Source organism: Chelon labrosus, assembly GCF_963514085.1.
Source record: "Chelon labrosus genome assembly, chromosome: 1".
In the NCBI taxonomy this organism is placed as follows: domain Eukaryota; kingdom Metazoa; phylum Chordata; class Actinopteri; order Mugiliformes; family Mugilidae; genus Chelon; species Chelon labrosus.
In genome coordinates, this window is record NC_140337.1 from 3686376 (window position 1) to 3701504 (window position 15129).

The 15129-nt window shown below is 41.6% G+C and overlaps 1 protein-coding gene across 2 annotated transcripts in view; it reads left to right on the plus strand.

The window, feature by feature from the left end:
* LOC311490334 (diacylglycerol kinase eta-like) overlaps positions 1-15129 on the plus strand; it is an 83958-nt gene that overhangs the window by 45506 nt on the left and 23323 nt on the right. For both annotated transcript variants that reach the window (XM_084547779.1, XM_084547778.1), the window contains exons 4-13: positions 3415-3525; positions 3625-3705; positions 4578-4682; positions 5475-5607; positions 7963-8069; positions 8263-8388; positions 10374-10476; positions 11478-11637; positions 11907-12015; positions 12939-13078. In XM_084547779.1, coding sequence (XP_084403905.1) covers positions 3415-3525; positions 3625-3705; positions 4578-4682; positions 5475-5607; positions 7963-8069; positions 8263-8388; positions 10374-10476; positions 11478-11637; positions 11907-12015; positions 12939-13078 — 1175 coding nt within the window. The remainder of the gene's footprint in view (positions 1-3414; positions 3526-3624; positions 3706-4577; positions 4683-5474; positions 5608-7962; positions 8070-8262; positions 8389-10373; positions 10477-11477; positions 11638-11906; positions 12016-12938; positions 13079-15129) is intronic.

Below are 15129 nucleotides of genomic sequence, written 5' to 3' on the forward strand. Positions count from 1 at the left end.
GTCAAAGGAGACCTTTACACCTTCTTGTTTGTGTGTTTTAGTCTTTCTTCTCCCTCCTCGTGGGTTTGCCAGTTCTTTAGCTGTCTTCTCTTTTATGTCGACTCTCCCGAGGCCCCGTTTGTTGTAAATCCTGCGTCTAACCTTTTTGTGTTGTTGAGTCACAGCTCTGTTTCTACTTCCCATCTCCTCTTGCTAATGATGCATACCATGAGCCTATATATAATTTTTCCCACCATCAGTCCCTTCTGCTTCCGTTCCATTCCTCTTCTCCCTTTCTCTAACAGAGTGACAATATGAGATTGACTCTCCCTCAGGGAGTCAAAGCACATTTCGTCTAACAAATAAACAAGCACTGCAAGTGCACAAGAAGCTCTATGTGCCATCACAAGGCGGGATATCTCACCGCCGCACATGTACACAAACACACACTCACGCTGCAAGGGAGAAATTAGATTGTGATGGAGAGATGAATTAGATTTATCGCTGGTTCAGTGGCTCTGCCTTGCATTGCTCCCCTGTTCAGACAGCCAAGGCCATTACTGCTAAGGCAGACAGGCAGAAGAGGAAAGAGGAAAAATAAGATGAGTGACATGGAAATTTAACAGAAATTTAGATGTTAAAAAATAAAAGAAATCAAGGACAAAAGAAGGGCAGGGAGAAAAAAAATAAAATACCTGCAATCTGGGAAGATATTATTTTTTTCTTTAAAAACTGTAGCAAAGCAAGACCCCAGACTAGCGAGAGTGAGAACCAGTACATCAACAACACAACCCTGTTAGCTTACAACCCACCAAAGGAACTGCATTCCAACAACGAAGACAACATAACGTTGCGTAGAAAGAACACCTAAGCACAGATTATTTTTGAATTATCTCCCTAGAGTTTGCTGCAATTCTTTCTTTTTCCATTGTTTGTTCATGTACACTCTGTCCTGCTAGCGACATACTAGCTACTTTAAGCTAAAATGCAAGTTACAATTAGCCAAAATAGCTAGCTACTGCAATCGATAGATAAAGTATGTGGTGTTTGTAACAAAACTCACCAAACTTTATTAAGTTTAAACACATGTAGCATATAATCTTGACAATAGGTAGTGTAGGCACATAAGTGGGCATGTGTACTAATAGCTAGCAATTTGATAGTACTTCATTTGAAAATGTGCGCCAGTTTCGATATTTGTGCCAACTTCCTGGACTTGAATAATAGTTTTAATTTCTTTATCTGGAATATGAATACATTAACAAATGGTTTGATACTTTACATTCTTTGGTACTGGGTTACAGACTTAAAACTGTTGTAATTCAATGAAATAAGTTATTTAACTAGCTTTATTTTGGCCTTAAAAAATAACATAAAATTGAAGCATTTTTGCAACCTTTTAGGGTAGCATTGTGCTAATGAGAAGGTACCACTGAAACATGGAAAGACAATCTTGCTTATCATTGTGGTGTTTTTGGTAGTAAGATTTGGTTTGTGGATTGGGTGATTGATGATCTGTCAAGATTATTAAGATTTTTATACTTTTTTTGCTTTGCCACATACACTTTCCATTTCTTTCTATCACAATAAAATGTTCTCACACTTTCCTTCATTCATCATCTTATAAGTTATCGGTAGTTGTAATGCAGCTCCTGTCTCAGATTTGAATTTTCGCTTCAGGGCAGATTTCCGGATCATGCTCTGTTCTGGAGAACTTGCCAAGTTACTGCTGCGCCAACAGCTCTCAGGCAAGCCTGTTTGGTTTGAGAGCGTCAGTTGTTTACACTAGAAAAACAACATAGCATGTTATGGAAAGCCCCATAAAGTCTTTTGTCAGTGCTGGTCTTTTAATCTTCTACTGATTCAAAGACAACAAATACAATATCCTTTGTGGATGTCTTTCACTTTCTTTATAGTCTAGTCAGTGTTTGCAAAATAATTTTACACATCAATAAAAGCCCAACCCTCTTTAATCTTTAACGCTGAGCGCTTTTAGTGGTAACGATTTTGGAATTTGGCCCTATTGTTCTGTATTGTTCTGCTCAGCTTACTGTAAAACAATCCAAAATGCCACCAAGGATCAATCGGATAAAATGATTACTCGTAATTTCATTTGCCTGCACGCAGGGGTGTGAAAATTACCAATTGATCAACAGAAAACGATATTTGGAGGCGCTCTGAGAAACCTTTAAAAACCAAGCTCCAACTTTTAAGCGCACTGTGAACCTTACTGCAGCAAAATATCTTGAATGCGTATTTTGTTTATCTTTACCCACAGGGCTTGGTGCCTGCTGCACCGGTCGAGCAAGCATATTTGTTAAGCATGACGTAGGGATATTTGATAATTTGACATTACATTCCTCTGATTGCAGCACAGGTATTTGTCCTGGAGGTTTTCATAAAAGACCAGCGTGATTAGTCATTTTCAGTGATATCTAATAATTTGTGGCTGGCACATTACCATTTTAGATGTTACCTTTTGTCCCTACAGATCTTGCGTGAAGTTGATGTAAGTCATGTTCTAAGATGTTTAACAGATTTAATGATATATTGATTGGTGCTATACAACACTTCCATACTGTATGAAAACCTCCCATGTAGTGGACATTGGTTTCTGCAGGTAACACATGCAGAGACACATGGTTACCGTTCTATTGGAAACTTGTCACAAAGGCAGATCTAATGAAAGTTGCCATGGTGATTCGCGCAGGAATGTTGCTACATTAGGCGATACACGTGTGGGTATGACCTGATGAGTAACAAGATTGTACCTGTGAATGTGTGTGTGTGTGTGTGTGTGTGGCTGTACCGGCATCTATCACGAGAAATGAGGATCTCCATGGCGACCCCCGATGTCCTATCTCAAATTGATTACCCATGGTGCATTCTGTCCTCTCAGGGAATGAGTGCACACTAAGCAGAGGCGGAGGATAAAGGACAATAGCAGCCACCACAATAGAATCAACAGTGACTTTGGGCTAAGCAAATTCAAGTATTCAAATTACATCGTGCATGCTGGCCATGTAAATGATTTCCATACAGCCACGCATGGCTGCACCTCCTACCTGCTTCATCGCCTCATCATTGTTGCTCCATTGTCTCACGATAACGCTGCATATTTCCAGAGGTTCCATGACTCTCTCAAACCTTAAATTAGTAGCAGTAATCTAATAGAATCCATTAAAGGTGTGTGAAAATGCACAAAAACGCTGTTATAATGTTTTAGCTTTATGGTTTTGTGCTTGCTATCGTCACAAAGCAAGCTATCTTATCGTCTTTATCCAAATCGATCTGCCTTCTCAGAGGAGCATAGCTGTCTCGTTAAGTCATTCAAAGGATCTGGATGCACTAACACTAATTTCTCTTCCTCTCTCCCTCTCCTCCTCCATTTCCTTTCTATTCGGCCCTCTCTTTTTTCCTCCTGTCTCACTATAGAAAAGCGTGAAGGAGGGAATCCTGTTAAAGCAGACCAGCTCCTTCCAGAGATGGAAGAGGAGGTACTTCAAACTCAGAGGGAGGACTCTCTACTATGCCAAAGACTGCAAGGTAAAGTTTTTCTCTTTTGCATCTTTAAGCTTAGTTTGTTGTTAAGTAGTGTCCAACTGAATATAAATGCTGATGTTTGTGTTTTTTTCCCCCCACCAGTCACTTATTTTTGATGAAGTGGACCTTTCAGATGCCAGCGTGGCTGAGACCAGCACCAAGAACATCAACAACAGCTTCACAGTAAGCTAAAGACAGGCTTCCAGAATAAATTAAATGTTTATCGAAGGGTTTCAGGGTTTTGCCTTCGTTTTGAAAGGCAAAGGGTTAGGGTTTCACCTCCAAGTTGCAAATTAAACTAGCAGCATGGGTCTGCGACGGGCAGTAACTGATCAGACGTTCTTGAAGAGCAGTTTTGAAGCTCAGTGTGGCGTCTCAACTGTCACCGTCTTGGCAGAGCTTGACTCATCCTAACTCCCAGCTAATTCCAACCAGCGTAAAGTTGTCATGTATGGTGAAATTAGCTGGCGAGACAATACCATTTTTTATTTGTTTTGTTTGCTGTAAACATGTTTATTGGTACTGTGAAGTCAGACATTTTAACCTTGAGCTTTATTGGGATTGACTCGCTTTAAAACCAGACTCAAGTGGCCATTTGAGGAACTGCAGTTGTTGGCACTTGAACTTAATTTTTCAGTTGATGCATGTGGTTGCCTCTTAGTCCAGATGGAGCTCTCCTAAAAAATTAAATGTAATAACTTTGGTGACTTTTTGTGTAGTGGCATCATCAGATCTAAATTTTAATTTGTCCAAACTTTTCCAAACTCCCATTAGCCTCAGTGGTTTTCTCTGGAAAGTGCTAACTAGCATAACATGCTTACATAGCAACCATTGTGGTGAAAAGCTGTGTGTTACCATTTAGCTTAAAGAACTAAAACCTCACAGAGCTGCTAGCATAGTACAGATAGCATTGTCCCAATAATGTAATACAATGTTGAATAAAACAAATAACATACAAAGATTTTGCCGCAGGTCTGATATTTTGTGGCCTAGCTTAAGCTTCTGTTGTCTTAAAGAAACGGCTAATCTCACAGTTTTTATTCCCTCTCTTTCAGGTGATTACTCCATTTCGCAAATTAATGTTATGCGCCGAGAACAGGAAGGAAATGGAGGACTGGATCAGCGCTCTCAAATCCGTCCAAAAATGGGAAACCTACGAGGTTAGCGCCTCCCTTCTCTGTCGTTGCTTTAGCGGCGCCGTTTCTTCTGTTGGCTGACGTCTGATTAAGCTGGGCCAAATTCACAATCATTTGATAAAAGCTAGTCATGAGTGTGTAATTTATTTTGATGGGAGCTGCCGTCACACCTCGGTTCTTCCTCCATCTGTTCTTTTCTGAAACGATCCATCCGACTTTTTCTTCATATTCTGGAGGAAAACACTCTCTCCTACATCCCTGTCTCTTTATTCTCTTATATGCTTCTTATTTCAGCTCTTTGCCAACAGATTGATGTGACTCATAAAATCAGAACCTCTGCTTTAATAGGCTATAAAAAGCTGAAGACTGTAAGCAGAGCTGAAGCTATGCAGGCTGAGCTTTTATTCTCGTGGGTTTTAGGTGTTCAGCGGCCCTCGTCTTTTACAATAGTGCATTTAGGATTTTAGTTAATGTTGTCGTCTCATGCATAGTATTCCCTGCTCATGTGCTAGTGAATCTTCAGACTTAAGCTGCAGCTCCCCTTGCACCTTATGAAAATGTCAAATTGTGTGTTTTACTGCACAGTCTTATACCACTAGTAGCATCAGTATCATTGCCCTAAGGCCATGGAGTTTAATACGTACACTTAATGTTGTTTTCTTATCCTCATGCTTCCTCTGGTTGTTGAGCTCAGCATGAAATGTAAAAAATGATTGCCCCGTCCTGCATTTGCCTGAATTTTCCCCTCCCAGGCCTCCCCGTCATTTTGATGTAATACTCAGGATGTCATGTTCTTCCATATTTCTCCCTCGACAGGCCAGTCAGTTCAACATGGAGCATTTCTCTGGGATGCATAACTGGTACGCCTGCTCGCACGCCCGACCGACCTTCTGCAACGTCTGCAGAGAGGCGCTGCCAGGCGTCACCTCCCACGGTCTGTCCTGTGAAGGTACGTAGACACACACACACATGCTCGCCCCGGGTGCTACATTTGTGTTCTTAGAGTCGCACATTTGCAGGCACATTCATTGGAACACTGAAGCATGAATTCCTGAGGGCTGATAATAATATTTTTAACCTAAGAGAAATAACCTTTTTTAAATGTGACCGTTTTTATACGTGTACGATGAGGCTCCTTTGTAAAAAAAAAAAAAAAAAAAAAAGTTGGTTGATAGCTTCTTACTGGTAGGTGAGGCAGAGCATATTACAGTTCTGATGCACTTGGAGGCACATGTGTGAAGTCATTTCCATTCTTCTATCAAGTATGGCAAGCTGCATTGTCGGCGAGTCAGCGTTGAAGTGTTTCCCAAGAGGTCATTGACGTTGTTGGTGTCGTCATCCATTTAAAGTGAAGCAAGCACATATGATTGGTAGACATTTCACCTTGTCATTGGAGCTCTTCAAGCTTGCCACAGACACCATATAAGCTGATAGTTGATCTATAAACCAGCCCTTAACAGCTGATAGCTCAGCTGAGGCATCCATTCAGGCTGCCTTATTTAAGCCGCTTCAGCATGCCTTTCATTGTTGATTACATAGACTGTAAATAAATATGGACAATGCATCCCCACGTCCTTGCATTGGCCAAACTGACGGTACTTTTAATACTGCGCTCTGCTGTACCTCCACCAGTTAAAAGAAATGTTGGATTATACACTGTACATATTTATTTAGTTTTTTTCCCACTCTAATGGTTCTACGGACCGCTTCACAGAGCAGTTGGCATGGCAACTGGTAGTCATCACAAGGTCACATCTTGGTTCTATCGTGTCACATAACTAGCTAAAATGAAACTTGAACGTGCATCAGCATTATATTAACTGCTTAAAATGACAGAAATCATCATTGAAAAAAAGAAAAAAAACATTGACACGGGCTGTGTCCGAAATCACTCACTCACTCATTCCCTACTCCCTACTCCCTAAATAGGGAAATAAATGTAGTGGACTATATAGTGAGCTCAACAGAAAAAAATTTCGGACACTTTCGGACACTTCTCTTTCGTCATCGCTGTCGCACAATTAAAACGTACCACATTAATGTCTTCTCACATAATACTTGTCCATTTACTACTGCATTTTTATTAAATTAGAGTCTTTTGATTCCTGTCCTGTACTTTTTATTTTCGTATTTTGTTTTCTATTTAAGCATATTTTCATATTTTATTCTCTTGGCTCTTTAGTAACAGAAAGTTACAGTGTAATCTACTGGAATGTTTAATTATATGCTGTTCGTTTTACACTTTTTTTTTTTCAATGAATGTAGGAAGCCATTTAAATTGCCTTGTTTTGAAAGATCTTACATTTGTACACAGTCTCCCGTCCGTCTGCCATATTTAATTTACTTTCCGCGCCAAGAGAACTTCTGGCAATGCATGATGGGACATCTTGCTCCGGTTAGTGACCATCGGATGTTCACTACATTTCGCGGTGAATTGTGGGATACATGCAGTGCACTATATAGTGGACACTAAACATTCGGACACCACTACAAAATGGCGTGGTCACTATATAGTGCACTATATAGTGGTTAGGGAGTGATTTCAGACACAGCCACGGACCTTAGTGTTTTAGTTTGGCCCAAGTCTCATCCGCTATCATGGAGGGGGTGGAGCTTATGACCTATACTGCAGCCAGACACCAGGGGGAGCGCTACTTGCTTTGGCTTCACTTTTGAGGAGCTGTTCTGCCATCCATCTTTATTTGAAGTCTATGGTTGTTTCTTCTGTTTCCACCTCTGCTCAATCCCACCCCATGTATCTGAGAATCTTTGCTGATCCTCTCCCTGCCTCAGGCTTTCCACGTAGCGCAGTGAAGTCCCATAAAAGTAAACATTAGAATAGCATTAGAATGCACAAATATACTCAGAGAGACGTTTGTTGAAGTTGATATATGAGTCAATTTTCATGAGTCCCAGCTACTTAAGCAAAGTATTTCATCATGTTTTCCTTCCCAGCACAGACATATAAATAAACTGTGAATAATTGGTCCAACTTCTTCTTCATCTTTATAGAAAACATCATTGAACCAGATTCAATACAAATGAAGTAGTAAATAAGCCTTTACTGGGTAGAGTGGAACCACTAGAGTTATGTTGTTTACACATAATAAAACATGTTCCCTAACCCCAGTTAACATCAATATTACACAGAGTACAACACGTACTTCTACATCTAATACAAACACATCTTCCTTGTAACATTATGCAATTTAAACCGTGTGCGATGTCGACAACCTTTATATATGCTTGTTTGTGCCATTTGAACCGTTGCCTAACATGATATTTATTCATCTGTCGTCTGCAGTTTGTAAGTTCAAGGCTCATAAGCGCTGTGCTGTTCGCTCCACCAACAACTGTAAATGGACCACACTGGCCTCCATAGGAAACGACATCATTGAGGATGAAGAAGGGGTGAGAGATGAAGCCATAATATGTACTGTATAAGCCCAACTCTACCTAGATGTCGTCTCTTCTTGACCCATTGTCAGTCAGTTTACTGCAGTTAGAACAGGAAATTATTGGATATCACTTAACTCAGTGTATTATATAGCAAATAATAAGTCATGTCTCAGGTCCCTTGCTGTTTTCCCCCATATTTTTCCAGGTGTCGATGCCTCACCAGTGGCTGGAAGGCAACCTGCCGGTCAGTGCCAAATGCGTGGTGTGTGACAAGAACTGCGGCAGTGTGCGACGGCTACAGGACTGGCGCTGCCTGTGGTGCAAGGCCATCGTGAGTGGCATTGATTTTAGCCTCTGTTCTGTCAAAACCTATTGTGTCAGATTATGGTTAGTCTTTGTTCAGGACATCCCCTCTAGCTGAGAGTTATTTAGGCTCTCGCATGAACTGGGAATCATGTCATCATCATCAGATCCATCCATGTTGATGGAGTCAAGTTTGATTACGCTGTCAAAATTATTCTTTTTTTTTTTGGCGGGATGAAAAACGTCTGTCTGCATTTTGGCTCCCAGGAGTTTGCATAAAATAAATTTAATAAATTTGGGTCTGAACTTCCTCCTTGGTCCACAGACCAAAAGTGTTTCCCATAAATACAGCACCTGTCTTTTATCCAAAGCTGTATGAATCATAAGTTGACACACACACAAAATGAATACATTATAAAGAATAAGTTCTCACTTTACTTGTCTGTCAGCCTCAGGGATGTGCTGATTTATGCACAGTAAAGATCAAATACACGCCCAAACTTTTCAATGCTCTCGGCTCCCTCTCTTACGAAGACTCAAGGTCTGAAAAGTTTACTCGAGTCGTCAGAGTAATAGGATGGCAGCAGAGATCCCCGGGGGGGAGGAGGAATAGGAGGAGGGCTTAAAATGAGAGCTGAAACGAGCGCTGATGAATTCCTGTCAGCTCCAGGGTTGCTCGAACTGACCCGACGCGCTCATCGCCCCGAGCAAGACGAGAATAATTTTCCTGTGCAAAGATATTGACAATATTCATTACATCTTTCAGAGGTTGGGTTAGTAGAGCTGTGAGAGAAGGACACGTTGTGCAGTTTAACAAGATGAACAACACTGTGCACAGCATTAGAATAGAAGCAAATTATCACCCAACTCTACAGGTCTTCTAGGCTCTATGGAGCCTTTTAGCATTTTTCAGCTCGTTGTTTTAGTTTCACAAGCAGCAGCTTTGTAGTTTTAAGTTTCTGACACTAAAAGGAGATATTGACATAGCAGCCATGTGGTGAATTTAATTGAGAAGGATTTAGAAGTTAAAGACATATTACAGATATTTTTGGCTTCAGGACATGGTGGAGACCAAAACCAGAGCTAAAAGGAATGTGAGCACCAAATCTACATCCATCAGATGGACAGAAACTTAATTTTAGTCCGTGTCAGCTAGATTTCTCAATACATTGACACGGTTGTCCTAAAAACTTCATGGTACTATGACAGATGTTATGTTATCAGCTCGTTATGCTGCCACCACTGGCCAGAAAATCGGTTACTAAAGCTTTAATAGTAACTCAGTCAGTTAACGTTCTCTCAATTTGTTCCATTTGTATTGATCCAAAACAATCAATTTGAAAATTGCTGAGATTGAGAAGCAGCCGGAAATACTAAGGCAGAAATTTGTTACTACCAATCGGACCAGTCACAGCTCTTGTGGTCTAAATTTCTGGGGAGGTGCATGTCAGGCTACGGGGCTGCCGCCATAGCTACGATGTCAAATTGATGTGCTGTTTATACCTTACACTTTACATACCTTACACTGAGGATTCTTATTGGTGTTTCCCTCAGTTTACACCAAACGACAAGCCAAAACCTGATACTTAATGAGTACATAGGACAGAGTTTACAGTGTTTGGTTTTTACTGTTTTAAAAAAGAAAAAAGAAATCTGAGATCTCATTCAATGATGGAATTAAGTAATCTGGAGAAAAAATCCAGTGGTGTTCATTTTCATAATGCACAAACTGAAATACACACTTTACTCTTTGCCCCTGTTCCACTTAGCAAAGACTGCATTGTTTCTCAGTGTTTAGTACGAATGTACACGTATAATGCAAAGTCGTACATCCAGTCCACACACACGCACAAATAAATCACAGTGGCATTTGTAAAGGTTACAGAACTGGCATTTGGTGGGTTTCAGAGGGATGTAATGACCTTTTTGCTTCTACTGAAATATAGAATTACTATGGAGACCACTGACTCTGTATGTACGTGCGTATGTGTGTGTGTGCGTGCACATTTACAGGTCCATAACAGCTGTAAAGAACAAATGGGGAAGGTGTGTCCCTTGGGTCAGTGTCGAGTGTCGATCATCCCTCCCACTGCACTTAACAGCATCGACTCAGATGGTGAGACACCTCTTACACCCACACGCAGACATGAATGTATACGAACACACACACACGGATCTTCACTTTTTAAGCTTGTTGCATACTCCGTGAGAAGCGAGGAATTTGTTCTCGCTCCTAGGGCTGCGAGAACAAGAAAAGGGTTTGTTGTGGCCAGGTAATTTTATTCTTCACGAGAAACAGTAATCATCACTCCTCATAGGCCCCTCCCACTGCAGCATACGTCACACGCGCTAAGCATTGTGGGGGATGCGGGAGATGAATGACGAGACGCACTTTTCTTATTATTTTCGGAAGTTGTCCAGTCATTTTGACGACTGTGTCCGTTGGATCGCGCCATTCATTCAGCAAGCACTCACACACAGTATGCCGATGACCAGTAGTGGTCATACTACGAATATTAGCATCCGGGGGCTCACAGAGTGGCCGCTAGCATTTCCGCTTTTCCACATTGACCACACATACTCCAATTTCTGACCAGTAACAGAATAGTTGCCAGACACCCCACGAAAAAAAAGTTCTGCCCGGTTGATGTGTCGAGAACAAGTTGCAAAAACTCCCAAACGAAGGCTGCGAGAACAAAATGACGTCAGACTTCTTGCGGAGTATGTAACAGCCTTTAGCGTTGCATTAACAGCAGGTTAAAAGCTAAAGGCACTTTGAATGCAGATGTTGTGAAACGGTGACCTTGGCTTTTTTCTGTTGACACTGATACTTGGTTAATCCTCTTGATTCATTATGATCATAACATAGACATGAATTTAAATATATATTTAAAATTTTTAGCATGCCTTCTTGCAGAAACTGAAGAAAGGCATAATATTTTCAACAAAACTTGGGCAACATTTTTCTTATTTCCTCACGATTTCTTGTAACCTAGCTTCCGGCATCCATCACATACAACCTTCTGAACCTGAACTGCTATGTTTGAACCTGAATCTGTTAGCTGTAAATTCATTCTAAGCCTTTTCGGTTTGTTTATTCACAAACCTTCCTCTCAGGCTTCTGGAAGGCCACCTCGGCGTCGTGCTCCAGCCCTCTCTTGGTCCTGGTCAACTCCAAAAGCGGCGACAACCAGGGCGTCAAGTTCCTCCGCAAGTTCAAGCAGCTCCTCAACCCAGCTCAAGTTTTTGACATGATGAACGGAGGGCCGGAGCTTGGGTACTTGGAGATTTTTTTCTGAACTATTGTAGCAGTTTGGCATATTACAAATAACCCGGGAAGAGGTTTATTTTGTTCACAGTTGATGGAAATAAGTAAAGTAGTTAATTAAATGATAGCTTTGCTCGTGGGTGTTTTTCGAGTTCACCATGACCCATTTAATGCAGTGTACTGTAATTCTGCTACCTGCCTGTGACATTTTGTGCTTTGTGTCCTCCTCTTTCTGTCCTCATCCTCCCATCCCGTCCCACTCGCTCTTATCCTCCCAGCCTGCGCCTCTTCCAGAAGTTCGTGACGTTTCGTATACTGGTGTGCGGAGGAGATGGCAGCGTGGGCTGGGTGCTTTCAGAGCTGGATAAACTCAACCTCCATAAACAGGTGAGAGCGACGAGGTGGAGGAGGAGGGAGGAGGGAATGGTGATATAATCCTGATGTGCAAAGCAACTGTGGAGAATCTAGCAGAATTTAAGATAAAACCTGTTTCATCTAGGGTTTACAGACTCTTGTGTCATAAATGGAAATCACCAAGCTGCTAAATATTTAATATCTGACTAATATGTTGAGGGTTGAGGAATGAGTGGAATGAGTCTACTACATTAATGAATGTCATGGAACATTTTTATTCTAATTTAATTCAGATAAATAAATGCCATGTCTGACCAGTCTGATTCAGTTTGTCACATCAAACTAAATAGATTGAAGTCCCTGTGTAGTGCTCAGCAAAGTGCTGGTAGATTTATGCATGTTTAAGTATTTCATCTAAATGCAGAGCAATGGAGGTCCAAAAAACTCAGTCTGTTCTGATTGGTCAGCTCTCAGTGGCCTGCCCAGGCTCCACCCATACAGGGCTGCTGGCGAAGGAGAGAAGTAGGGACGTGAAAATTCCAGGTAGCGTTTCATTGGACAGAGAATGAGTATACGCCCCCAAGTGCGGGATGAAGTCATCAACAGTGTTAGGTCAGATACTGGTGTAGGTTCCGGTAAGCAACTTTGCATATTTGTGACTTGAAGCGCTGAAGCCTCTGACCTTTAGTACTCTTGTGTGAAATTTTGCAGCGAGTATAATCATGGTAATCATGGAGCCGTGCCCTAGTGGTTAAAGAAGCAGCTTTAGGGCCGCGAGGTGCACTGAGCAAGCGTCTAAAAAAAATAAAAACTGCACTTTGCACAGCTGCCCACTGCCCCCAGTGTGCTCGCTTAGATGGGTTAAATGCAGAGAACAAATTCCATGTAATGGACAAAAAAAGGATAAAGATCTAATGTTGGTGAACCCTAACCCTAATTTTACTGTGTCTCTACAGTGTCAGCTCGGCGTTCTGCCTCTGGGCACAGGTAACGACCTGGCTCGTGTTCTGGGCTGGGGAGGCCTCTGCGACGACGACGCTCAGCTGCTGCAGATCCTCGAGAAGCTCGAGAGAGCCACCACCAAAATGCTGGACCGGTAAGACCAGAGGGGAAGGCGGTTTAGACTTCCACGTTAAGTTGACGCAGAGGCTACGGCAACAACGCAGACGCCGACGCAGAGGCTGCACACACCTTAGCGCCGTAACGGACGCGCACCTCCCCACGTTTCTGCTTTAGTATTTCCGGCTGCTTCTCCATCTCCGAAATTTACGAATTGATTGTTTTGGATTAATAAAGATCCAGAACAGATTGAGGAAAGGATAACTGAGGATGTTCGGAGATACAAACATTTGTATGACTTGTCTTCGGCAAAAGTTTCAGTCGCCATTGTTGAAAGTGAAGCAGGAAGTAGAAACAAAGATGAACCCGACTGGCAAAAAAGACACTACTAGCATGTGGGTGGTGTCTTTACAGAGTGAGCCAGACTGACGTGTGCACCAGTATAAATGGCTTGCACCGGCGATGGCTACGTACATAGGTTACGGCGTCTATGTCCCGCAGAGGTATAAACTCTGCTTAACAAGAGGTGTCAAACCCCTGTCTGTGTTTCCTTTGGGGGTTTAGTTTCCTGTCATGTTCCTGTGAACTGAGGACTGAAATGCTTTTACCGGTAAACACTAGTCTACATTAAGTGAGTTACAGGAAATCCCAAAGGAATGAATAAATGACAACTAGATCTGTTTCGTTTTTATTAAAGGACAGCAGACAGGAGTTAGAAACAGTAAAAGCAATATGGGTAATTGGATAAAGGTACTACAGGCTTTTCATTTCTGTTTATTCATCTGGAAAAGACTCATAATGTTAGAAGTAAGTTCAAAGCACAAAATGAAGCAGCTTTAGTTGATAATTGGCTGCTAATGGTCGCTGTTTCCAAAATGTCTTTGTTTGGACAAACCTAAAATCAACCAGTGCTGAGATTGACAATGTTGAAGACACCTCTTTTCACCTTTATCAACAATGTTTTTGGCATATTTTGTCTTCAGAAGTGCAGAAAAACTGAGGCTTCACTCCATGTCTGCCCACGATTTCATTCAAGTACGCATACGTTTTCATCCTCACCTGTTAAAATATTTCTACATCCACATCTACATTCATACATACAGTGGACATCAGTGGAATGTGACATGTAGGTATGCAGACTCAGTCGAGCCTTTTACAGCTTCCTGGGTTTTATGCAGTGCACGGCGTAGTCTTTCTACAGGTTTTGCCGTAGCCTCGTAAAAATCCGACGTTTGCTGGAATGTGAAACTGACTGTACATACTTGACTGCATGTGTAACATCAGCCGCTCCCTATCGTGATCTCCATCATCCTCCTCACTCTGCAGCGGCTCCGTCTATATATGGATGATGGATGTAGGCAGGTGATAACAGTGTTTATTATCAGCATGCCAAAAATGCCATGGCAATAAATCATTTTCCTATTAAGCGCTGAGACTTGAAAGAAGACAAACAAAGCTAAATTTAAAATGTTTTGCAGTGAAGGATGAGAATGTTTTTGTCATTCAAGTAAATGTCCCTGTTCAGACTTTGTACCAGTGTACACCCTGAGTGATCCGATCATAAGTGGTCGGTTTTAAATACATGTGTTGTGACTACAATAAATATCATTAGGGGCGTAGTAGAGCAGTGTGCAAAGAGCAGCTGTGTCAAAACAATGAATCGCTATCTGTTGTTTCAGAACCATGAACGACGTTTTTTTTTTTTTTTTGTGCGTGCGCCACGGCATAGTCAACACGATAAACCACAGCAGGCCATCAGTCATAATAGCTGCTCTGTGTTTTCCCCTCAGCTGCTGACTCTTGCTGCTTTTACACTACTGGCGAAAAAAATCAGATTTTTAATGGAAGCCGTCAGTATGAAACTACAAGCTGAGACCCAATTCTTGGAACTGCGTGATGCTCTTCAAATGAAAGCTTCATCTTTTCACGTGCAGTTGAATCACCAGTTTATTTTTAAATGGATGACGACATCCCATGCTGTCTTGGACACTTTCGCTTGTAAATGCTGTCGCTTGAAGTGTGAACATAGCTTATGAAGTAGAGTAGAATGTCAGTGGAAGATCCCTCGATGTGGCCAGAACACGTTGT